Genomic DNA, 26,750 nt, shown 5'->3' with positions numbered 1-26,750 from the left:
TAGTAGCTCTTGTTGCTGTGCTAGTTGTAGCAGGCTAGTAGCTCTTGTTGCTGTGCTAGTTGTAGCAGGCTAGTAGCTCTTGTTGCTGTGCTAGTTGTAGCAGGCTAGTAGCTCTTGTTGCTGTGCTAGTTGTAGCAGGCTAGTAGCTCTTGTTGCTGTGCTAGTTGTAGCAGGCTAGTAGCTCTTGTTGCTGTGCTAGTTGTAGCAGGCTAGTAGCTCTTGTTGCTGTGCTAGTTGTAGCAGGCTAGTAGCGCTTGTTGCTTTGCTAGTTGTAGCAGGCTAGTAGCTAAATGTTGTTGTGTTAGCTATAGCAGATGAAGGGTAATGGTTGCATCATGTTTCTCTCCCCAGGCTGCTGTAGTGTCTCAGGGGAGATCTAAAGCTTCTCTCTGTTCACGATATAAAAGCTTTGGCTACTGGTATTAAGGTCATTATTGCAGGGACATGCGATGTGGGAGAGCAGTTCTTTACACTACCATTCAGAGGGGGGGTTGTGGTGTAGATGTCTCTTTTGGCGGTACTGTGGGAGACATCTCTTAAAGAGGGATTTGAATCTTAGTTTGTGTCAGCAAAGTAGTGCATGTAAAGAGGGCCTATAGCTCGAGGAATATGTACCCATGCATGCAGCAGCAGACACACACACACTGTTATATGCTGTTTTGTCGAGTCTGAAGGAAGGTAGTATATTTGATGACCTATACTACTTCATACAGACCGATCTTGATGTTCCTATTGGGCAGTTTTTCAGCTGGCCTTGCATTCTCTTCTCTGACTTTTCCTGTCTGAACAAGCAGTTGTTGTTTTGAAGATGAGCACACACATCTCTCCTAACTATTGTGTGTTTGTCCGCTAATTCTCTCCAGGCATTGATGATCAGCATCATGCTCGTCAAGTAGTTACAGAAGTCTCTTTACTAGTCTGGCTGCCACCTAACGCAAAGTCCTCCTGACTTCAGAGTGTGGAAAGGCTCTTTGATGAAACAGGTCCAATAAGATGTTGGGCTCCTGAGTGGCGCAGCGGTCTAAGGCATGCATCTCAGTGCTAGAGGTGTCACTACAGATCTTGGTTTGATTCCAGGCCGTGTCACAACTGGCCGTGATTGGGAGTCCCATAGGTCGGCACACAATTGGCCCAGCGTTGGCCGGGTTAGGGTTTGGCTGGGGTAGGCCATCATTATAAATAAGAGTTTGTTCTTAAAGGACTTGCCTAGTTAAATTAAAAATAAATAGCCCTGTGCTAAAATGGAGCTTAGGCTACATATCTCTGTTTGGCCAACTTTCCAGGGAGGTGGGCCTTTTAACCTCTCAATGTCTCCCTCTTTTTCTCTCGCTCTCACGGTTTATTTTTTATTTCTCCGTTTTGCTCTCTCGCTCTCTTCCTCTGCATGTTTGTCGTTGTTTTTGGTCACATGAACCATGAGAATGGCTATTTCAAGCAGACTTTGCACAACATATCGAGAAATAGACAGGTGGGGGCGTTTTGTAATAAATGTAGATGTTTTGGGCACAACACATGACTGCGGTCAGTTGAATGTGAACAACGTTTGCAGGAGATAGTATCAGTCCTGAAAACAAGGGGGTGTGACATTTTGATTAACTTGAAGATTACTCTTCACGTTCGGACTCTTTGATGCATGAGATGTTTCTCATTTCTCACACATTCTTTCAGTTTCTCCTGTCATGCTGTCCGTTTCTGCTGTCATGCTGTCCGTTTCTGCTGTCATGCTGTCCGTTTCTCCCGTCGTGCTGTCCGTTTCTCCCGTCGTGCTGTCCGTTTCTCCCGTCGTGCTGTCCGTTTCTGCCGTCGTGCTGTCCGTTTCTCCCGTCGTGCTGTCCGTTTCTCCCGTCGTGCTGTCCGTTTCTCCCGTCGTGCTGTCCGTTTCTCCCGTCGTGCTGTCCGTTTCTCCCGTCGTGCTGTCCGTTTCTCCCGTCGTGCTGTCCGTTTCTGCCGTCGTGCTGTCCGTTTCTGCCGTCGTGCTGTCCGTTTCTCCCGTCGTGCTGTCCGTTTCTCCCGTCGTGCTGTCCGTTTCTCCCGTCGTGCTGCTTAACCCGCCTCTCTCTGCCTCTTACTTTATTACTCCTTACTAACATTGACCTGTTTACTTTTTCACTGACATTGGTTGTGTAGCCCCAGTAACTCTGACCTGGCAGTGAGTCATTCTGTCTCTCTCTGTCCACCAGGTTTACTGCGCCATGAAAAGACCACTCTGTTCCCGCTGTATCCCACTGGCCTGCCCCCTGTCCACACGCACGTCCTGAGCAAATATGGGCGGCGCCGGCTACCATCTCTCTCTCCCTCCATCCTTTTCCCTTACACAGTCCTGCTTCCCTCTATCTACCCCTCCACCTTTCCTTCCTTCACACAGTCTCCCTCTGTCCATCTGGCTTCCTGAGAAAACATTAGTGGTGACAGGACAGGGTGTGGGACAGTCTACCTAATACCTACCTTTTCCCTCCTGACCTTGCACAAAGTCCTCCTCTCTTCTCCTCAACTCTCCCCATCTCTTACACAAGCCTCCTCTCTCCCTTCACTCCTCCCCTCATCACGTTCCTCCCTCCTTACCTCGCTCGTTAGTCCTCCCGCCATTGCTCCATCGCATGTCCCTCATCCCTAGCCCAACTGCTACACCAAGCTCTTCTCTTTTCCACTCCTCCCTCCATCTCTCCCTCATTGCATCCTTCTACCTCTACAGTCTCCCCTTTTCACTCTATCATGTCCAATGATGATACGAAGAGTGATGACGATAGTGGTGATGATGATGATGGGCGATAGTGGTGTTCTACTAAGCTACACCAGTCTTCAGATGTCTGTTCTTATGCCCGGCCTTCTGTCTTGGTAGTATGTAGTTCACCTGCTCCTGGCTCTGTCAGATTCTTTCAGGCTTCACTGGTTTCAATCGTAGTGTGATGCTGCATCTGGAGAAAGTTACAGCAGCAGCTTTTAAAGGCAAGTCTGTCTCACTTCCTGTGTCTTTTTAGATCATAGTTTTTTGATACTACTTTTCTGTACATAGTAACCGTGATATGGAGCCAGCAGTATCCCTCTCTGTGAAAGTATGCTGCAGCGTAGAGCTGTGAAAGTAGTGGGTTAGGTTCGGGTTTCAGGAAACGGAGTTCACCCACGCATCACAAACACAAACATCCTTCAACATCTACGCCCTCATGATATAAATATACTAGGAAATGGAGAATGGGAAAAATATAACTCTGAAGCTATAAGTGTCTGTCAAGGTCTGTGCATAGACATTTGCCTGTAGGTGGCGCTATTGTTCCTAAAGACAACACTGGCCTCTGAAGGGAACATTCCTGGTGAAACAGTGCTGTCATGCTTGGTGCAGTAAGTCTGCAGCCTCCTGGTGAAACTGCTCTCATGCTTGGTGCAGTACGTCTGCAGCCTCTTGGTGAAACAGTGCTGTCATGCTTGGTGCAGTAAGTCTGTACCCTCATGGTCGCCAAATGTCTCAAGATCAGTTTCTGTTTATGCTAATATGATCATCTGGTTTCGTCGTCAGGGTTACTGGTTCCTATCATATTATTTCTGATAAAAGAACATTCGTCTCCTTGCCGTTTTCAAGAGCGCTTCTGAGAAATGGGAAGACTTTGGCATTGGGGAACCTCTCCCTCGAACAGAACACCAGGAGTGACACACACATACACTGCTCATCGGGCGAGAGAGGGAATAACAATGTAAAGTATTTTAAAGACTAGCTAAATCTTTCTCCCCTTTCTGTCGTAACTCTGTTGCCAGATCTGTACTTCTGTAACTTCCCTTTCCTTCCACTGATAAAAGCCTGGTACTGTTAGTATGACTTGACCTCAGACCAGCCACAGACAGACAGACTCCCTCCTCCAGGCATAGACAACAGGAACGTGACTCACAGCAACAGCGCACACCTGTGTCGACTGGCTGGCGCTGGGCTGGGACATCTGGTGTCATGTGAACATGCTCGTCTCTGATGGATGACTATGGCTCACTTTTAATATGTCCTCACCATAGAGGTAGAAAAATGGCTCGTCGTAGCCCTCAATGCCAATGTCCATGCTGTCCATGCTAAAACACCTATCCATCCAGAGCCCTCTTTCTACCTCTATGCTCACCACCCACAGCAGAGATGGAGATCATGTCTTGCACTACCGTTTTGTCAGCCTTTACATCCTACCTGTCTGAGGAGATTGAGGTCAAAGCAGTGTTTTTTCACAAGTATTGTTTGACGGGAGGTATTTTGAGTTTTCTGTTGCAAAATGGCTGTGGTTGTGTAACCCAGAGGTGCTACACGTTGATAGTGGATGAGTCAGAAGTTGAGCAATAGAGCAGATCCAGGATCAGCCAAGCTGACCCCCATCATAAGTAACCTCAGGGCTCTAAAATGCAACTAAATATTTGTCTGTGCCCGTGGAGTGTTCATTTGGGAGCACCAGTGCAAACTTTTTTTAATTAAAAAAGTAAAAATAAACAAATTTTTTGTAACGCTAAATCTTTGCTGTACCGTTGTTTCGTTAGCATCATGCTTGCACCATTTATACAACGAAAACTGCTTGTTTCTAGACCAAACTGTTCAAAGGATCTGACCCATATTACAGGCGCAACCCATATTGTAGGGTTGCAATTTACATTCAGAAACCAGGTCACTGGCCGTTCTAAAATGAGCCGCATTTGTTTCACACTTTGTTCAGTCATCTTTGTTAACTAACTAGATAGCTAGCTTAACTACCTGGTAACTTCAACAGTATATCCTGCTTAACTACCTGGTAACTTCAACAGTATATCCAGCTTAACTACCTGGTAACTTCAACAGTATATCCAGCTTAACTACCTGGTAACTTCAACAGTATATCCAGCTTAACTACCTGGTAACTTCAACAGTATATTCAGCTTAACTACCTGGTAACTTCAACAGTATATCCAGCTTAACTACCTGGTAACTTTAACAGTATATCCAGCCTGACCACCTGGTAACTTTACCACTATATCCAGCTTAACTACCTGGTAACTTTACCACTATATCCAGCCAGACCACCTGGTAACTTTACCACTATATCCAGCCAGACCACCTGGTAACTTTACCACTATATCCAGCCTGACCACCTGGTAACTTTACCACTATATCCAGCCTGACCACCTGGTAACTTTACCACTATATCCAGCCTGACCACCTGGTAACTTTACCACTATATTCATTGGAGGTCAGCCGATAATGATTTTTCAACGCCGATACCGAATATTGGAGGACCAAAAATAGCCGATACTGATTAATCGGACGATTTTTATTTTTAAAATATTTTTAAAATATTTTTTATTTATTTAAATGTATTTATTTGTAATGATGACAATTACAACAATACTGAATGAACACTTTTTTATTTTAACTTAATATAATACATCAAAATGAATTTAGCTTCAAATAAATAATGATACATGTTCAATTTGGTTTAAATAATGCAAAAACAAAGTGTTGGAGAAGAAAGTAAAAGTGCAACATGTGCCATGTAAAAAAGCTAACGTTTAAGTTCCTTCCTCAGAACATGAGAACATATGAAAGCTTGTGGTTTCTTTTAACATGAGTCAATATTCCCAGGTAAGAAGTTTTAGGTTGTAGTTATATAGGACTATTTCTCTCTATAGAGCCGGAATTCTTACTGGTTGGTAGGTGATCAAATACTTATGTCATGCAATAAAATGCTAATGAATTACTAAAAAATCATACAATGTGATTTTCTGGATTTTTGTTTTAGATTCCGTCTCTCACAGTTGAAGTGTACCTATGATAACAATTACAGACCTCTACATGCTTTGTAAGTAGGAAAACCTGCAAAAACAGCAGTGTATCAAATACTTATTCTCCCCCCTGTATGTGACGTAAACACCATTCCTATTCATAATATCATTGATAACAATAATGCAATCCAATGACAGTTTGTTTAACTTTTATTTAGACAGGCTAGCACATAGCACAATGACTGAGTCTATGGGTAACGCTAATTAGCATTGGCTCTCGAAACTACCTCCAACTTCCTTCATACCGGACACAGAGACATTTAAAATGGTATCCACCAGTTCATATGACTCTGGGGAAGTAGTTAAAGGGCCTCCTTGCCAAAATCCTGATGTATCCTTTAAACAATGTAATGCATCTCAATAGGAAAATAGTAATATTCCACAAATGACTTTTTAATTTCAATGACAGATATTTATATCAACATGTTAGCTTCATATCAAAACAAATCTGTTTAACGGTTACATATTAGTTGTACATATTAGGGCACAACATGCTTCAGATGTAGCTAATAATTCCTATAGTATATAACTTATTTTCTGGTGCTCCTAAATTTGATGTTGCGCTCCTAGCTTTTTTAAAGTTGTGTGCACCCGTGCTACCAATTATATTTTGTTTAATTTAGAGCCCTGACCTCAACGTATTAACAGGAACTTTACATCTCATAACTGACAGGAGGCTTGGGTTAACTGCCAATGTCAGAGACAGACAGGCAATGAACCTGACCTGTGTTAGTTTTGGCTCTCATTCCAGAGATTGACCCCCTCTGATTCCAAAGGTTGACTCCCCCAGCACATTCCATCCTTACATCTTGCAGTATACTTTTTGGGCAACGCGACCAAATTCACATAGAAATGTGAGTGATAGATCTCATTCTCATTGAAAGCAAGTCTAAGAAGCAGTATATCTGTTCTATATGTGCTTATTCTATGCTTCCTGTTATGTTTTGTTTTGCCTGTTTTGGTTTTGTACACCGGCTTCAAACAGCTGAAAATACTATATTTTTAGTTATGGAAAATATATTTCACAGCGGTTTAGATGGTACAATGATTCTCTACAGTATGCCGGGAGTCTAGTGGTTAGAGCGTTGGGCCAGTAACCGAAAGGTTGCAGGATCGAATCCCCAACTGACAAGGTAAAAATCTGTCGTTCTGCCCCTGAGCAAGGCAGTTAACCCACTGTAAGGCAGCCCCCTCATCTCTCTAATTCAGAGGGGTTGGGTTAAATGCGGAAGACGCATTTCATTTGAATGCATTCAGTTGTACAATTGACTGGGTATCCCCCCTTTACTTGCTTGTTTTGTCACACAAGTTGAAATTAGACAAACTATTTGAATTTTAGCAACCAGGAAATGGCAGTGCGATTTCTCCATAGTGCACCTTTGAACTTTCTTGACCCTTATCAAGACCATCTCATAAATGACCATCTGACCACAGACCAGTGTCCTGGTGGCCACTTGTGCCCCTGACCCTGCAGTGCAGCTCTCGTTCCAACCTCTCACCTGAAATACAGCCTGTATTCTCTCCACCCAGAGAAGAGGTTGAGGAAGATAAGATAGGCCTGAGTGATGATGGAGAGAGAGGTTAAAACAAGATAATACAAAAAATAAGGTGAAGAGAGAGGGTGAAAACCCCATGGGAGGAAATGGAGACAGCAAGGTGAGTTATGGGCTGGATGTTCTGGCTGAGGCAGAACATTGAGGCCTCCTCTGTCTGTGGAATGTAGGGAGGACAGTACAGAACGCTGAGCCAGAGCATGCTGTGACAACCTCCCCGCTCCTACTGCACACACTCACTTCTCTCCTCTTTTAATCCACTCCCTCTCTCCTCCTTCACTCTCTGTTTTGTATTAACCCTCTTGTCACTTTTCATTCCTCATTCACTTCCCCTCAACCACTGTCCATCTCTTCTCTACTCTTTTCACCCTCGCTGTCCTCTTCTCATCCCCTTCCCTCCTCTCTTCCTCCATCCTCTTCTCCTTCCTGTCCTCTAACTCTTCATCCTCCCTTCCCATCCTGTTCCACCTCATCTGATTCAGTTAATACAAACTGTAGCTATGTAGATAGAAACAGACGGAGGGAGGTCTGGTAGTTCTCATTCACTCTGGCTCCATCTTGTCGTTGCCCCCTTTCTCCTTCATCAGTCAGAACTCTAATCATTATTTACATTTGAGTAATTTATCAGACGCTCTTATCCAAAGTGACTTACAGCTTCCCCTTCCTTTTCCACTCATACATCCTCTTTCAGAGCTAGCTGCAATCCTAGAAAACTAGCTAGCAAGAATGGTTTGACATTTCAGTTTTTGTTGGTGATTTTAATGGGGCTATGAATGTGGTTGTAATTGTGTAATTTTCTTTAATGTCACAGTTGGTTGTTGAATGTTGAAGAGGTTTTAATGTTTCTACTCTGGGAACGTACACCATCCAAAGTAAATAAACAACTTTTGCGATGGATCCATGTTCTTAGAAATGATATCCTATTCTCCCCACCCTTTCTCTCCGTCTGTCTCTCTATGTTTTGTCTTTCCTTCGTTTAGCCAGGCTGTGTGTAGAACGAGGATGGCATGTTGGTGCAAGCAGCCCTTCCCCAGCTGGAATGCAGGGCTTGAGGTAGAGTATATGGAGGGAAAGGAGAAGGAAAAGAATGGATACGGGCCCCCAGTGGTCTGTAAAAGACAGACCAACATGGAGAGGTGAAGGGATACGGGCCCCCAAGTGGTCTGTAAAAGACAGACCAACATGGAGAGGTGAAGGGATACGGGCCCCCAAGTGGTCTGTAAAAGACAGACCAACATGGAGAGGTGAAGGAATACGGGCCCCCAAGTGGTCTGTAAAAGAGCAACATGGAGAGGTGAAGGAATACGGGGGAAAGAGTAGCTATGTGTAAAATGCTATGTTTTAGAAATGATACACCTGTATAGTCAATTAATGAATTACCTACCTTGAGGTCAAAATGTTTTGTGATGGCAAATTACAATTTGTCGTTACCCATAAGCCCCTCATTTAACAGCCATCTTTGAGGTAGTGGGTCGGGCAAGTTAAGTAAACAAGATTTGACCTGTCAGTCAGCGCAAAGGTACACTTCCATTGATTTGCTACTTTGCTGTGTTTGCTAACACGTTCTCTTGTCCAGATTTGCCTTGCACAGACCATACACACACACCCACCTGACACAAGGTACACACACACTACTCTCTCTCATATACACACACACTTCTCACACCAAGTCCACAGTCCACACACCGCGCCCAAATTCTGCCAGTCCATTGGTCAATGCACCAGTCACTCAAGGTGATTCTACAGTGCCTTTGGCTATATTGTGAGGTTGACGGGGTGGACTGAGCTTTTGCCAGGCCCGAGGCGTATCTACTGCTGTGTGATTCATCTGTTGCTGGCAGGAGTCTGTGTTTTCTTGGTGTTAAAAAGGTGGAAGGTCCGTTCACTGACTTTCACACCCAACCCGTTGGACCAGCCAACGCTGCAAATTGTATCGGAACAGACAACAGGAACTAGCTTTTAGTTTTGAACACCATGAACGAACTAGCTTCAAGTTTTGTCCGACAAAATGTAATGACCGCCACAGCCCTAGTGGAGAACACCTTTTTTGTGAACATTTTGAAAATGGATGAATGTTTTTTTTAAATAGCTTACTACATAATTGTTCATTTTTTTGCCCCCCCCCCCCAAAGATTAGAGAAAATGTGTAAAATCACCAGGATTTCAGCAACAACAACAAAACATATTCAAGAGACGTGACTGTTTCTCAATGTAATGATAGTCTGAAATGATTGTTATTTACTCGTGTAGTAAATTTGCAGTGTACATTTTACATTTGAATCATTTAGTAGAAGTTATTTTACAGAGCGACATACAGAAGTGCAGTGAGAGCAATACATTTTCATAAAAATCATACTGGTCCCCTGTGGTCCCTGTCGTTTCAAGCACCCCGCTCTACCAACTGAGCTACAAATGATTTATAATTATGTTCCAGCATCCCGACCATCCGCTCGGACAAAAATCGTCCCGTGGCTGAATCTAGTTGTCTACCTCTGGCCTACTAATTGACTAGTTTCTTCACTGACTTTGATTGTTTTCTTTACAGTGACGGACATACCACCAAGCCCTTTTCTGGTCACTGTGACGTTTGCCTACATTTTTTTAATTAATGGCATTTTTCCATACCGCCTTTTTTTTATCTTGCTTGCATTCTCTCTCGAGTTGGATGATAGATATCAATAGATGGTTGATTGAGCAACAGTAATCCGATTTAGACTATACCTCACTCCAAAGTCCTTCCTGGAGAAACGAGTCAACAGACCTGGCTATTGACGTCAGTGTTTAAAGCAACCTTCTTACTCAATTCTTTCTTTTGACTCCTCCTTTCCCCTTCCTCGTGTGTTTTTATTTAATATGGGGCTCAAAGCAGGACACTGGTGTGCTGGGAAGCCGTCTTTGACGGTGTAAGTAGTCTAGAAGTGGCCCATCTGAAACTGGGTCAGATATCTTCTCACCACCCTATTGGTTAGTTTATATTTTTTATTTAACCTTTATTTAACTTGGCAAGTCAGTTAAGAACAAATTCTTATTGACAATGACGGCCTACACCGGCCAAACCCGGACAACGCTGTGACAATTATGGGACTCCCAATCACGGCCGGTTGTGATACAGCCTGGATTCGATCCAGGGTGTCTGTAGTGATGCCTCTAGCACTGAGATGCAGTGCCTTAGACCGGTGCGTCACTCGAGATCCCACTGTCCCCACTGAATGATTCAGAATGTGATTTAGGCCGTATGAGTCCTATGGCGTGACATCATGTTTAGGAAGAAGACCTTAGCATGTCAAACAAAGGATAGTTTATACCAATCCAGTGACATTTAGTTAATGTTTAGTGTTTGTTATACAGAATAGGATTTATGCAAGTGCAATGTTTAGCCTAGATGTGTGTTTCTTCCATGGAATTGAGTTAATGGCTGAGAAGGTGAGATAATGTTTATAGCCTGAGATAAAACCAGGTGACCGAGGTGAGTGATGTCTTGTAGCTTCTTCCCAGACGTCAACAGTAGCTAAGAATCATAGTCGTCTCTGTCCGGTAGAAGAAGAAACATGTCCGACCGCACTTTCCACTCACGTCAAATCTTTGGCTATGTAAGAATGATGTTTATTTGTGTGAAGGATTACAACCTGTAGGCTGGATCTGTAGTCAGTGGTTTGATTTCTACCTGTAAGGCTCTATATGAGGTTGGGTTACATAGGACAATGGTTCCCAAACTGTAGGGCGCGAGGGGCCCCCGCAATTTTTTACATTTATTTTACGTTTTAAAGGAACTCAGTCCGGCTTTAAACTTACTCTTGAAAGTTGTAATAGTAGAATGCACAAGGTGCAATTTCAAAATTGGGTAGTGCATCATCAGTTCCTCTTGTCATATTAGTCATTGCATACTTTAGAAAGCTAATTATAACTTGTCAGAAATGTCCAGATCAACTAGCCCATGTCAGTTAACATTTTGTTGTTGTTGGTATTTTAACCCATATATATATATATATATATACACTTTTTTATATCACTCAAATATCACATGAATACACATTAGACATGGCAAAATGTACAGAATTGAAAATTTGATTTAAAACTGCAAAATGTTCTTTGCACCACATGACAAAATGTGTAGAATTGCAGGAAATAAGCTTTAAATCTACAAAATTCACACCAACGAGTGGCATGAACAGTGTGTCATGGACATTGCTTCTGCACACAGAAATAAACGTGGCGTGTGTGTGCAGGGGGCCGCGGTATGTTTCCCAATGCTGGAAGGGGGCCCCCGAGTGAAAAAGTTTGGGACCCCTGACGTAGGACACCAGTGCTAACTATATTAGCCTGCCTACAACAGCAATTAATTAGTTATAGTTATCAGGATCATTTCCACCCAAATCGGCTCATATACAATAATGGATTAGTACTATCCATTAACCGACTTGCTGTACTTCATTAAGTTGTCTTTGACGCCTGATTGAGCCCACTGTCTTGAATGGAGTTAATTTTGAATAGAGGCCCTGGCTTTGGTCCAGTGATCTTGTATGGCTGCCTTCTGATCTAATAGTTGTAAGCTAATCTATGGAAAGTTCCATTTCCATTCCATTACTTCCACTTGTCACCACCTCAAGTACGTAGGGCCCGAAGCCAGGTAGGACTGTTCACTCATGGCCCTAGTGTCGCTCTCACTACTGTTGCTTTCTCTCAATTCAATTCAAAGCTTTATTGGCATGGGAAACATATGTTAACATTGCCAAAGCAAGTGAAGTAGATAATTAACAGAAGTGAAATAAACAATAAAAACGTAACTTCTGTGAGTGTAATTTCACCACCTACCCCGGTCTCTGTCTTCACCCCCTCTCTGTCTCTCTCTCCTTCACTCTGTTCCCCGTCCCTACCTCCCCCTCTCTCACCCCTTTCTCTCTGGTCGGTATAGCCCAGAGCCAGGCAGAGGCAGGCAGAGGTTAGAAATAGCTCCTGGGAAAAGTCTCTACCCTGTCCTGGCCTCTTTCCCCTCTCTCCTTCCCCTTCTCTCTCTTTCTACTCACCACAGCAGAAGCCACTCAAAAGCGAGGCTCTGGAGCACCAGAGCTCCATCCCCCAGCCACCCTCCCCTCTCCCCCAGAGTGAGCGCTGTGCTTGGGCCAGACGGGGAGACGTGCCTAAAGGCGTCCGTATGCTTCTCATCCGAAACAGTTTGTACATATATTATGATGACATTTTGGGACGTTGTTGTTCGTTTTGGTGTCCGGCAAGGTTTTTTTCAGCTGTTCGTGCGCACATTTTTTTCTCTCGAGGCAAGCCAAAGTCAGTAGCCGAAGTCTATGCCCCTTTGTTGGTGATTGGTCAACAGTAGGGATTCTTCAATGAAGTGTTTGTCATTCAACAAGAGACTAATCGTTTTCATGCACATTTTTTCACTTGAGGAATACTGCACCAAACATCTTAGATGTGAAATTGTGAAGCAGAAGTCTTCTAAGGGATTATGTGAGCTAGCTGAACTGACGCCTTAAGAGGAGTTGTGCTGGCTGAGTGTGCAGACGGACCTGTAACAGGGCCCTATCAGACCACCTCTCTCACTCTCAGAAAGTCACAGAAACACACACAAATAGATAGCAACTCACAGCGCCTAAAGACGCAGGGGCTCTCTCTTGCAAACACACACGCGTATAAAAATTGACTGGTGGAAATGGAATTGACCCTGACACACAATGATTGGAGCCCAGACCCTGACATACTCCGACCCTTACACACTCAGACTGTGACACACACTGGGAGTGATCTGGGCTCCAGAGATCCCCCAGGTTACTGTGTCTTTGTGAGTGTCCATGCTACAGTAGTCAGCTGCAACCCCACCGGTCCAGTCTGAGAGGGGGGGACAGGGAGAGAGACTAGGGCCCATATTCACATAGCGTCTCTTGAGTAGGAGATTTAGATCATAATGAATTACATTATATGGATGTGGGGGCTGATCGTAGATTAGCACTATGAGATACTTTCATGGATACCAGTCCTGGCCAGAGAAAGGGGAGAATTGAGAGAAAGAGATGGGTTCAGAAGAGGCGAGGGAGAATGAAAGAGATGGTGAGAGACGTGTCTGAGGAAAGTAGGGAGAAAGAACGGTTTGTTGTAATTCCTTTTAACTCATGATCATTTGTCATAACCTGACCTTTTTTTTGTCCTCCTTCTCATTGCCTTTTACTGTAGTAGGCCTATTTCAAGATTGCTTTTCTACTGTCTTTGTACTCTCAGAGTTGAGGATCGATATCAACCAAGTCTACATTGTGTCATGTCTCTATGAACTAGACCTCAGACTTTGGCCCAAACTATCAAAAACACCACCTCCCGTGTTCACACTCATTCCTGAAAGGTTGCTGGATCGAATCCCCAAGCTGACAAGGCAAAAATCTGTCATTCTGCCCCTGAGCAAGGCAGTTAACCCACTGTTCCCCGGGCGCTGAAGATGTGGCTGTTGATTAAGGCAGCCCCCCGCATCTCTCTGATTCAGAGGGGTTGGGTTAAATGCGTAAGACAGATTTCAGTTGAATACATTCAGTTGTACAACTGATTAGGTATCCCCTTTTCCATGATTGGAGGTTTGCCTCGCCGTCTCTCACCAGTAACACCAGCAGCCCTGTTGTGGTAAAGCACCGTCTCTCACCACCAGCCCTGTTGTGGTAAAGCACCGTCTCTCACCACCAGCCCTGTTGTGGTAAAGCACCGTCTCTCACCACCAGCCCTGTTGTGGTAAAGCACCGTCTCTCACCACCAGCCCTGTTGTGGTAAAGCACCGTCTCTCACCACCAGCCCTGTTGTGAAGTCAAGTAGCTACATGTCCATCTACTGCTCGTCTCCCGGCCTCATAGTTTAGTTCCAAGTGAGGTTCAGCCAGACACAAGAATGTGGCCTTATCGTCTCAACATGTAGCCTATTAAACACACTAAGCACGTTCTTCTGGCGTTGGGCCTCTCAATGCAGCAAACCTGTCTGGTGAGATGACTGGAGGCCTGTGGAACATAAATCAGACAGCTAACCTATCTAGTGAGATGACTGGAGGCCTGTGGAACATAAATCAGACAGCTAACCTATCTAGTGAGATGACTGGAGGCCTGTGGAACATAAATCAGACAGCTAGCATGGCATTAGTCATGTAAACACCTTACTCTGATTATCATAATCAGTCAAAAGTCAAAATCGAAGTAGGCATAATCTGCTCAGAAAACCAGGTTTTTAATCGATTTTTCGAATTATTAGGCGATACATTTGTACGAAATAGAGCATTTTAGATTTTGTGGCTATGGTAACTAGTGACAACCGTGGATCACCTCTACATAATAAGGCTGTGACGTAAGTATTTGTGTGGGTTCTTTTTTCGCACTCCGAGGACTCCTCTCCACGGATTGGCTGCAAGTGGAGAAGGGGGGCTGGCAGTTGCGAAAGCCACATACGTTTCTCTTCAGGTCTCATGTACAGTGAAAGTTGAAGTGTTTAATTTTGGAGCCTCATCCGAGAGCGACGGAGTCGATAGAAGTTTTTAAACGTTTTTCCATTCAAGTATGGTCGAAGATTACTGTTCTATTTCAGGCGAAAATACGGATATGCACTCACAGAGGAACGCAAAAAGCGGATTAAGTTGTAAAATGGTTCTTCAGGCGGTGGGCAAAGTTTTAAGGTAAAATAACAATATGTTTGAATTTGTCAGGTTTAAATGGTTTATATTCATCATACTTGTTGCGAGCCTTCTCCATAATGTGAAGACGGCAGCAGTGGGCTCGCGACGGTACGCATGACAGCAGCATGCTTGGTTTATAGTGGAACTTTCCATGGGACAGCAAAGGGAACGTTCACTGTCTGATTTGGGAAATATACTTTTGTTGTAAAAAAAAAGAAATCTGCTAAGCATATACTTGACGTTTTAGATTTATTTCGGATTTCTAAAACGTTGGAGTACAGTTTGGAGAAACTATGCACAAAGTAGGCTATCGACTTGACACGATTCCGTAGTAGTAGCAGCAACAGTGTTTTCTAGCCATGGTGTGTGTCACGGCCAAAATGTTAGAAGTAGATAGCCAATACTGTCATTTTCATATCGGTAAAAGGTCGTCTCTGAATCAGTTCTTGGTTTGATCCGTGGCAGCAGAAATTGGATGCGCGAACATGTAGTTTTACAGACTGGTATCATAGATTAGACGTAACATAGTAAACCCGGGACAATCCAATTATTTTACGTTTGGTATGGTTACTTAAGGCAAAAACAAAAGGAGGGTGGTTGGTCGGGCGTAAAACGCGAACGTCTAGCAATCCAAAGGTTGCAAGATAATCCATCCACCTGAAAGGTGTGGCATATCAAGAAGCTGATTAAACGGCAACATCATTACACAGGTGCAGGTTTTGCTGGAGACATTAAAAGGCCACTCTAAAATGTGCTGTTTTGTCACAACACAATGCCACAGATGTCGCAAGTTTTTAGGGAGCGTGCAATTGGCATGCTGACTACAGGAATGTGTTAATTGCTTTACCATTAGCCGCCTCCAACTTTGTTTTAGAAAATGTTAAAGTACGTCCATCTGGACTCACAACTGCAGCTCTTCATGGATGAATCCTGGTTTCAATTGTACCGGGCGTGTATGGTGTCGTGTGGGTGAGCGGTTTGCTGATGTCAACATTGTGAACAGAGTGGGGTTATGGTATGGGCAGGCATAAGCAAAGAACAATGAACACAATAGCGTTTTATCTATGGCAATGTGATACTGTGACGAGATCCTGAGGCCCATTGTCTTACCATTAATTCACCTCCACCACCTCATATTTGAGCATGATAATGCACAGCCCCATGTCACAGTGTTCTGTACACAATTCCTGGAATCTGAAAATGTCCCAGTTCTTCCATGGCCTGCATACCCACCAGACATGTCACCCATTGAGCATGTGCGGGATGCTCTGGATTGACTTGTACAGCAGCGTGTTCCATTTCCTGCCAATATCCAGCAACTTTGCTCAGCCATTTGAAGAGGAGCAGGACAACATTCCACAGGCCACAATCAACAGCCTGACCAACTCTATGCGAAGATATGTCATGCTGCATGAGGTAAATGGTGGTCACACCAGATACTAACTTAAAAAATAAAAAAAGTTTATCCATGCCCCTACCTTTTTTAAGGTATTTGTGACCAACAGATGCATATCTGTATTCCCAGTCATGTGAAATTCTTAGATTAGAGCCTAATGAATCTATTTCAATTGACTGATTTCTTTATATGAACTGTAACTCGGTAAATTCCTGCATGTTGTGTTTTTTGTTCGGTGTACTTACTATTTTTTTAAGCTATTTTGCAACTACTTATCTAACCTTAACCCTTTAACCTAACCCCTAGCCTAGGAAATGTTATCATTAGCCACCTAGCTAGTGTTAGCCCCAACCAATTGGAATTTGCAACATATCATACGTTTTGCAAATTCGTAATACTCTACATAGTATGTGGACACCCCTTCTAAATAGTGGATTTGGCTATTTCAGCTACACCTGTTGCTGACAGGTGTATAACATCGAGAACACAGCCATGCAATCTCCATAGACAAATATTGGCGCTAGAATGGCCTTACTGAAGAAGTCAGTGACTTTCAACGTGTTACTGTCATAGGATGCCACCTTTCCAACAAGTCATTTAAAATTTCTGCCCTGCCAGTGCTGCCCCGGTCAACTGTGTCTGTATAGTGGATCATACGAAATGGGTGCTGGACATCCACAAATGTAATGCATACGAAACGTAACATATACTATGGATTGTCTTGGTTTACGTACAGAATAATACGAAATGTTCTGAGACCACGTTGCAGACAGTTTTATGAAGTCTGGCACTGAACATCTAGATACTTTTAGAAACGCAAATGTGCTGTCAACTTCCCATTGCAGAGCTATACTTGCATAAGCCTAATTATACTGTTTTCTCCTTGCAATATTCTTCACAGCTCAGAATTTAAAAAGGAAATTGCTGTCTGTATTTAGTTGTAATTATTACAGGCTTATTTAACTCTCCAGTTCCGTGTTAGGCTACCTCTGACTAGTGAATTGCTGCTATGTGGCAAAACCCCCTAAGCTTTACATGGCTTCCAGCACTCAGCGACTGCACGACAGATCTCCACAGCAAGACTGAACAAGAATGAGAGCAATGTGATACGCCTCCTCAACCGCTGTAAATAATTAAAGCCTCCGTTTTTATTCAAACACTGCATATTTAGAGGTGTTTTAGATTGAAAGACCATAAACTAATTTCTTTCTCTAAACATTACAACAGCACAACTTATACATGCACTGTTACACAAAGCATGTTTTTTTGAGGTTGCCTGTTTCAGCATTGCATACTAAGACATAACTCAGACTTAAAGTGGGGCAGCGTTTTGAAAATAAACAAATTCGCTGGTCCCATTTTTGCAAAGAGTTATGGAAATTAGAATCCCATTGTCTTAACCTTATCTTCAACCTAGCCTAAAATCAGGAAACTATTTTATAAACACCACATTAGGCCGTAATTTGGACTCACTGGCCAAGTATTTTGCCTCGTCAACGTAGTCAGTTTAAATCTTGTGGCCCTAACCATGGGCCCTGTCAGTGTGGCCCTGTCCTGTAAAGTCTTTGAGAGACATAATGAGGCTAATCCTTCTTGGGACAGAGTGGCCACTCTGACATGCTGGCTGGTTTCTCTCTTAAGTTTCCCCTCTCTTACCTCCACCTCCATCACAGGAGTTTTTTCAACCAGCACAAAGGGCGAAAGCCTGGAAACACAGAGTCCTAATAATGGCACCTTGGGTAATAGATACGGGTTTGTGCAGTATTGGCTTTAAGAATGTCTACCATTTTAGGATTCCGTGTTGTTGGAATGCATTATTGTACATTACGTCAGGGCTGTCCCTGACAAAAAATCTATTTAAACACATCCTATGTCTGTTAACCAAATCAACTAGAGGTTGACCGATTAACTTCTCTAAGGTAGGGGGCAGCATTTTGAATTTTGGATGGAAAGCATGCCCAAATTAAACTGCCTTGTACTCGGGCCCAGAAGATAGGATATGCATATAATGAGTAGATTTGGATAGAAAACACTCACGTTTGCAAAACTGTTAAAGTAATGTCTGTGTGTATAACAGAACTGATTTGGCAGGCGAAAACCTGAGAAAAATCAGTTCAGGAAGGATTTTTTGTTGTTGTAGTTTTCTATTCAATGCCATTACAGTATCCATTGACTTAGGACTCAAATTGCAGTTCACGTGCCTTCCACTAGATGTCAACAGTCTTTAGACATTTTCAGGCTTGTATTCTGAAAAATGAGGGAGTAAGAGCAGTCTGAATGAGTGGACCCTGCCGTGTCACAGAGCTTTTTCATGAGCACGACCGAGAGTGCCTTTCTTGTTTACCTTTTTATATTGATACCGTTAATGTCCGGTTTGAAATATTATAGATCATTTAGGCTAAAAACAACCTGAGGATTGAATATAAACATTGTTTGACATGTTTCTATGACTTTACAGATACAATTTAGATTTTTTTGTCTGCCTGTTGTGACTGCGTTTGAGCCTGTGGATTACTGAAGAAAACACGCGAACAAAACGGAGGTTTTCGGATATAAAGAGACTATATCGAACAAAAGGAACATTTATTGAATAAATTAATGTCTTCTGAGTGCAAACATATGAAGATCATCCAAGGTAAGGGATTCATTTTCTCTATTTCTGACTTGTGTAACTCTTCTACTTGGCTGGTTACAGTTTGTAATTTGTCTGCTGGACTATGTTCTCAAATAATTGTACGGTATGCTTTCGCCGTAAAGCATTTTTTAAATCTGACACCGTGGTTGGATTCACAAGAAGTTCATCTTTAAACCTATGTTTAATAGTTGTATCTTTCATGAATTTTTATAATGAGTATTTTTGTATTTGAATTTGGCGCTCTGCAATCTCACTGCATGTTGGCCAGGTGGCACACCCTAGAGAGGTTAAACGGAGTGGCCGATTAATTAGGGGTGATTTCAAGTTTTCATTACAATCGGAAATCAGTATTTTTGGACACGGATTTGGCCTATTTAAATTTACATATGTTTTTACACCTTTTTTATTTAACTAGGAGAGTCAGTTAAGAACAAATTCTTATTTTCAATGACGCCCTAGGAACGGTGGGTTAACTGCCTTGTTCAGGGGCAGAACGACAGATTTGTACCTTGTCAGCTTGGGGATTTGTTTTTGCAACCTTCCGGTTACTAGTCCAACGCTCTAACCACCTGCCTTACATTGCACTCCACAAGGAGCCTGCATGGCAGGCTGACTACCTGTTACGCGAGTGTAGCAAGAAGCCAAGGTAAGTTGCTAGCTAGCATTAAACTTATCTTATAAAAAACAATCAACCTTAACATGTTAAATACACATGGTGGTTGATATTACTCGTTTATCTAGCGTGTCCTGCGTTGCATATAATCGATGCGGTGCCTGTTAATTTCTCATCGAATCACAGCCTACTTCGCCAAACGGGTGATGATTTAGCACTGTCGTTGCACCAACCCTAACCATAAACATCAATACCTTTCTTTAAAATCAGTACACAAGTATATATTTTTAAACCCACATATTTAGTTAATATTGCCTGCTAACATGAATTTTTTATAATTAGGGAAATTGTGTCACTTCTCTTGCGTTCGCTGTGCTTCAAGCATGGTGCTGTTTATGACTTCAAGCCTATCAACTCCCGAGATTAGCCTGGTGTAACCGATGTGAAATGGCTAGCTAGTTAGCAGGGTGCGCGCTAATAGTGTTTCAATCGGTGAGGTCACTTGCTCTGAGACTTGGAGTAGTTGTTCCCCTTGATCTGCAAGGGCCGCTGCTTTTGTGGAGCGATGGGTAACGATGCTTCCAGGGTGGCTGTTGTCGATGTGTTCCTGGTTTGAGCCCAGGTAGCGGCGAGGAGAGGGACGGAAGCTATAGTGTTACACTGGCAATACTAAAGTGCCTATAAGAACATCCAATAGTCAAAGGTACAGTGCCTTGCGAAAGTATTCGGCCCCCTTGAACTTTGCGACCTTTTGCCACATTTCAGGCTTCAAACATAAAGATCTAAAAATTATTTTTTTGTGAAGAATCAACAACAAGTGGGACACAATCATGAAGTGGAACGACATTTATTGGATATTTCAAACTTTTTTAACAAATCAAAAACTGAAAAATTGGGCGTGCAAAATTATTCAGCCCCCTTAAGTTAATACTTTGTAGCGCCACCTTTTGCTGCGATTACAGCTGTAAGTCGCTTGGGGTATGTCTATCAGTTTTGCACATCGAGAGACTGAAATTTTTTCCCATTCCTCCTTGCAAGACAGCTCGAGCTCAGTGAGGTTGGATGGAGAGCATTTGTGAACAGCAGTTTTCAGTTCTTTCCACAGATTCTCGATTGGATTCAGGTCTGGACTTTGACTTGGCCATTCTAACACCTGGATATGTTTATTTTTGATCCATTCCATTGTAGATTTTGCTTTATGTTTTGGATCATTGTCTTGTTGGAAGACAAATCTCCGTCCCAGTCTCAGGTCTTTTGCAGACTCCATCAGGTTTTCTTCCAGAATGGTCCTGTTTTGGCTCCATCCATCTTCCCATCAATTTTAACCATCTTCCCTGTCCCTGCTGAAGAAAAGCAGGCCCAAACCATGATGCTGCCACCACCATGTTTGACAGTGGGGATGGTGTGTTCAGGGTGATGAGCTGTGTTGCTTTTACGCCAAACATAACGTTTTGCATTGTTGCCAAAAAGTTCAATTTTGGTTTCATCTGACCAGAGCACCTTCTTCCACATGTTTGGTGTGTCTCCCAGGTGGCTTGTGGCAAACACTTTTTATGGATATCTTTAAGAAATGGCTTTCTTCTTGCCACTCTTCCATAAAGGACAGATTTGTGCAATATACGACTGATTGTTGTCCTATGGACAGAGTCTCCCACCTCAGCTGTAGATCTCTGCAGTTCATCCAGAGTGATCATGGGCCTCTTGGCTGCATCTCTGATCAGTCTTCTCCTTGTATGAGCTGAAAGTTTAGAGGGACGGCCAGGTCTTGGTAGATTTTCAGTGGTCTGATACTCCTTCCATTTCAATATTATCGCTTGCACAGTGCTCCTTGGGATGTTTAAAGCTTGGGAAATCTTTTTGTATCCAAATCCGGCTTTAAACTTCTTCACAACAGTATCTCGGACCTGCCTGGTGTGTTCCTTGTTCTTCATGATGCTCTCTGCGCTTTTAACGGACCTCTGAGACTATCACAGTGCAGGTGCATTTATACGGAGACTTGATTACACACAGGTGGATTGTATTTATCATCATTAGTCATTTAGGTCAACATTGGATCATTCAGGATCCTCACTGAACTTCTGGAGAGTTTGCTGCACTGAAAGTAAAGGGGCTGAATAATTTTGCACGCCCAATTTTTCAGTTTTTGATTTGTTAAAAAAGTTTGAAATATCCAATAAATGTCGTTCCACTTCATGATTGTGTCCCACTTGTTGTTGATTCTTCACAAAAAAAATACAGTTTTATATCTTTGTTTGAAGCCTGAAATGTGGCAAAAGGTCGCAAAGTTCAAGGGGGCCGAATACTTTCGCAAGGCACTGTAAATGAAATACAAATGGTATAGAGAGAAATAGTCCTATAATTCCTATAGTAACTACAACCTAAAACTCCTTACCTGGGAATATTGAAGACTGATGTTAAAAGAAACCACCAGCTTTCATATGTTCTCATGTTCTGAGCAAGGAACTTAAACATTAGCTTTCTTACATGGCACTTTTACTTTCTTCTCCAACACTTTGTTTTTGCATTTTTTAAACAATTGAACAAGCAGGGTAGCCTAGTGGTTAGAGCGTTGGACTAGTAACCGGAAGGTTGCAAGTTCAAACCCCCGAGCTGACAAGGTACAAATCTGTCGTTCTGCCCCTGAACAGGCAGTTAACCCACTGTTCCTAGGCCGTCATTGAAAATAAGAATTTGTTCTTAACTGACTTGCCTAGTTAAATAAAGGTAAAATAAAAATTATGTTAAGGTAAAAGTGTTAATTCAGTATTGTTGTAATTGTCATTTACAAAAAAAACATAATCGGCAGATTAATTGGTAGCGGCTTTTTTTGGTCCTCCAATAATCGGTATCGGTGTTGAAAAATCATAATCGGTCGACCTCTAAAATCAACTATATTCACCAAGCTTGTCTGCATTAAGCACACTGTTTGATTAGATAATTAAGATAAACAAATGATTAGAGGGAGTCCGACCAGCAATAGATTTGATTGTGCTGGGCCGGGCTCAGACTGTGTGTTAAAAAAGACAGCACGTGACTAGTACCCGTTGTCTCTCTCCTCCCTGCTGCTGCGACCACCGCAGTGTTTATCGCCTTGGCCGTGTTGCTGAAGCTGCAACATAAATACAGCCATTTCTGACTGAAAAGTTCCGTTACCAAAATCCCTCATTTGTTTAGGAAAAACATTCCCTCAGCCATTGCTCTCTTTGTGATGCATCGCATGCACGTGACCAATAGGGCCTGATCTATAGCATATCATAATCGCATCAAACAATTGGTTATAGCAAACTCTGAACACTAACAGCAAAATGGATGCAGAGGACGTGACAAACTCTAAACGGGAATGTTTGGCAACTGGTTGCTCAGGAGGTAAATGGGAAGTCAGATGTGTGGAATAAATTTGACTAGTTGTGTAAAATACTGGAGCTGAAGAAAAATAAGTTGAGTGCTCTGTGCATATTATGTGTACCAAACAGGGGCTGTTAAATTACAATATACTTTTTCTGACAGTGTGGAACAATGTAAACAACACTAAATAAATGATCAGCTTCGCAGAGAGTGTTACGCCTTTATCACAGAAAAGACTAAAAACAGTCGCATTCATTCATGAATGCAATTTCCGAAATGGCCTTTATTGTCTGCAAAGGCCTTTATTACAGCAAAGCAAATATTTAAAAACAGCCCAATTTAAAAACAGCCCAATTTGTGAAATTGTTTACATGACATGCCGTTCCATGAGGCTTGGTGCTCACGGAATCAGGAGGCTATAAAACAAACACTCAAACAGGCAACAGAAGCAGGATCTGTCTTATTTCTATAAATAGATAATTTATAAAGCCAGGCACATTTAACAGTTAGGCTATTGATTATACACCTAATTAAGTTGGGGTTTACTCTCTCCTCACTTTACTTAGAGAAAACAGCCTTTGCCTTATTGTCTATTTCTCGTTCTGCTGCTGTCTCCGCTGCATTCTTCTCAACACCAAAATGCTGGTTAACATTGCAATTATGCACATAGCAACATGTTCTAGGAAAAGGTGCAAATTCAACAGCGTTCTGATCTTTCAGAACCGTGGACAGCGACCACTATCCAATGCGGGACAAAGCGCATTTGTTATAAAATAATTTTTATTAGTGTTGCATAATTGTTCTTATGTAATATAACCATATAACCATATATCCCCACGTCCACAATGGATTAGTCCACTCAGACATGCACGAATCAGACTGGTCTCTTGTACTCTCTATATATTGATTTTGTTGTTGTTTTCGCCACTGCTCAACTGAAGAAATCTCGGTCGACCAACAGCCTATCAACCAAACAATCAACTAGTGGACTAAATGGGGTCAGCCGTACATTACTGTAGCGGATAACAATCTGTAAAACCTAACGGGTAACGACAAGTTCTTCATACCCTTTGCCTAACTTAATTTACTTTAGAATACCACAGCGATTTGAAATTGGTTGATGCTTGTGGCCTACCTACACGTACCGCCTTTAAAGGTTTGCTTTTATGACCTTCAAGGGGATTTTCCAGTGACGTTTGAGGAAGAAGAACAAAATGGTTATATGAAGTTAATAAGTAGGCCTACAGTATGCCTAGTTCTCAGCTCACAGGGAAGAAAACACATTAACCTTGTTTCCTCAATAGTGAAACGGCTGAATACAGAGGCAGGTTACATTGAGGTTGAAGTGGGTAAATTCATGTTGAGATGTATGGGTTAGGATAACTAGGGCCTGTGAGAAGACTACACAATGAAATCCTGACTTTGTTTGAGTACATGAAAAATCCCTCTATGTAATCGCTGATGTGATCTGATATGACTGGATCGGTGAACAAGGTGTGGCGGAAACCACAGGAAATTAAGGAAGGATACCTTAGTGGAATACTGGACCAGAGGGGGCTAGGCCCCAAAGATGTTCTCCTCTCTCTCACACGTCTGTTGTGATGTAGATGACCCTACATTGTGTCAGCGGGGGGTCCCTTGTGCTCAGTATGGGAAGTGGTGCTCTGAATGGGGTTTAGTCCGATGGCTTACTCCATGTTCTACGGAGAAGCTATATGCTGAGTGCATTGTTGCAGTGTCGCTTTTCATCACAAATAGGGCGTGAAATGGAACCTGCTGTAGCCAGATGCTTTTCCTCGTCATGACCAAAACATGATGGCGTACAATTTTTAGCTGATAGGGGAATGAATACACAAGAAGCATATCAAACTGGGATAATGTTTGAGTTTTCACCGGCAAGTAGAATAATATTTGCCAGGGCATATTTCAAAAAATATTATAAATCTGATTATTTCCCATGGAGATGTGGGAAGCTAAAGGCTTGCTATGTTTGTAGCCAGGCTAAGCAAGCTGGCCAGGCTGCCAGTTAGCTACTACCAGCAAGGGAAGGTTACTCTTCCTTGCTTGACCAAAAAAAAAAAAAACGTTGCTATCGCCCGTTGTGAATGGGAACGGCGAGGTGTTCATGTTGCCAAAAGGTGTCCGCTGCTGGGTTCGCGACCGGGAGGTCCGTGGGGCGATGCACAATTGGCCTAGCATCGTCCGGGTTGCGAGGGTTTGGCCGGTAGGGATATCCTTGTCTCATCGCGCACCATACCACGAAATTGGGGAGAACGGGGTCAAATCAAAAAAATAAAAATGTAAGTGTCCGCTGCTCCAAAGATCCCACACGCATGTAGTGAACAGAGTGACGCTTGTAAGTAACCTTATGGCAGCACAGAGGCTTGGGGAGGAGGGACCTCGAGCCTCTTAACACATTTTTGTAAGCGAGCCTCTGTCAAGTGATCCTCTGTGCCGTGAAGGGAAATGAATGTGACTGTGGGTAACAGGGCATGAAGGTACATTCAACAAGGTTAATAAGAAAAACAGACGTCACATGGCTATAGAAGACTTGTATCAAACAGGCCTCAGGACAGTTTGGCCGCGACTTCTGAAAGTAAAAGAAATCAGAGAAGACTGCCATTGTCATTTCCTCCGAGACTAGCTGAGTATGATACGTGTGGAGATTTCTGCCCTTACTCCTGTATCTTTCGCAGTTGTAAATGAGAACTTGTTCACAACTGGCCTACCTGGTTAAGTAAAATGTAAAATATGTTTTGACCTCTGACTTTTATCTTGGTTGTTTTGCTTTTGTTGCTAGGGTTGTTTTGCTTTGTTGCTAGGGTTGTTGTTCAGGTTTATATTCTGTTGGGCCAAAAAGTACAGCAAGAACATCTACGCCTCTGTTCCTGATGTTGTCTTGTCTCTTCTGTTCGTCCGTTTCCACTGAAAACACTGCTGGTCAGCTGGTGTTGCATTAAGTCCAGGTGGTAAGAAAAGCAGCATGTTTTTCTGGTGTGGACGGAGTTCACCTCCACATACCAGGGCTACATGGAAACCTGCTCAGTCGGCGCTTCAGAAATCCATCATAGCTACTCTTCAGGGGGAAAAACTCCTCACATTGTCTGGCATAACTTTGTTGTTTACGCTCCAAGCACAAGTTCTCCCTAAATCAAAACCTCAACCATCATGAGGACAATGTGTTTTTCCTCTTTTTTTGGGGGGTTTTGGGGAGGGTTAGGGTTAGCTGATCCTAGATCTGTGCTCAGTGTGCTGGAAGCCATCTTGTTTACTTGAACTGTGTTGAATGGATGCTGAATGCTGTTCCCTGTCACAGATTGCATTAACCACTTCCATATGCCAATTGTTAGATGCTTCCCAAATTCACCAGGCAATTTAAGCAACAGTTGTGCAATATTGGGCTTGTCAACCGGTGACACTGACTGAGGGGAAAGTAAATACATGGGTAAAGTTTGCAAAGGTTTAAGTCATACCAAATGTGTTTAGATTGCATACTGCAGTCAATGCACTAATACAAATGAGGAAATGCTCTTGTTCCAAGCCTTAAAGTAGCAGTGTGTTTGTGCCTCAGTGGAGGTGGACTTGGTGCATGTTTCGTTGTTCAGGCGATAACTAAAGAGTTAGCCAGCCACGTGTACAAAGTGGCCATGTGGCTCGATTCCAAGGTTGCCTACTTAAATCCAGCACTGTTGGCATAATACATAGTCAAAACACTTCCAGCTAATTCCTCTGTAACGTGTATTCCCAAGTGGTGGTGGTGGTGATGATGATGGTGATGATGATGC

The 26,750-nt window shown here is 42.9% G+C and overlaps 1 protein-coding gene across 5 annotated transcripts in view; it reads left to right on the top strand.

The window, feature by feature from the left end:
- The window catches only part of LOC139406425 (MOB kinase activator 2-like), a 104,230-nt gene that overhangs the window by 61,874 nt on the left and 15,606 nt on the right, over nt 1-26,750 (top strand). Inside the window, exon 1 of one of the 5 annotated variants that reach the window (XM_071148981.1) lies at nt 14,680-14,976. The exons of 3 other annotated variants lie outside the window; for them this stretch is intronic. In XM_071148981.1, coding sequence (XP_071005082.1) covers nt 14,861-14,976 — 116 coding nt within the window. In that variant the 5' untranslated portion in view covers nt 14,680-14,860. Of the gene's footprint in view, nt 1-14,679; nt 16,393-26,750 lie in introns of those variants that run through there. One more of the 5 variants, XM_071148984.1, reaches the window with a different exon arrangement.

The sequence above is a fragment of the Oncorhynchus clarkii genome, chromosome 4 (assembly GCF_045791955.1).
Source record: "Oncorhynchus clarkii lewisi isolate Uvic-CL-2024 chromosome 4, UVic_Ocla_1.0, whole genome shotgun sequence".
Taxonomy (NCBI): domain Eukaryota; kingdom Metazoa; phylum Chordata; class Actinopteri; order Salmoniformes; family Salmonidae; genus Oncorhynchus; species Oncorhynchus clarkii.
Note: the sequence above shows the minus strand (reverse complement) of the source record. Positions and strands in the feature narration are given on the sequence as shown.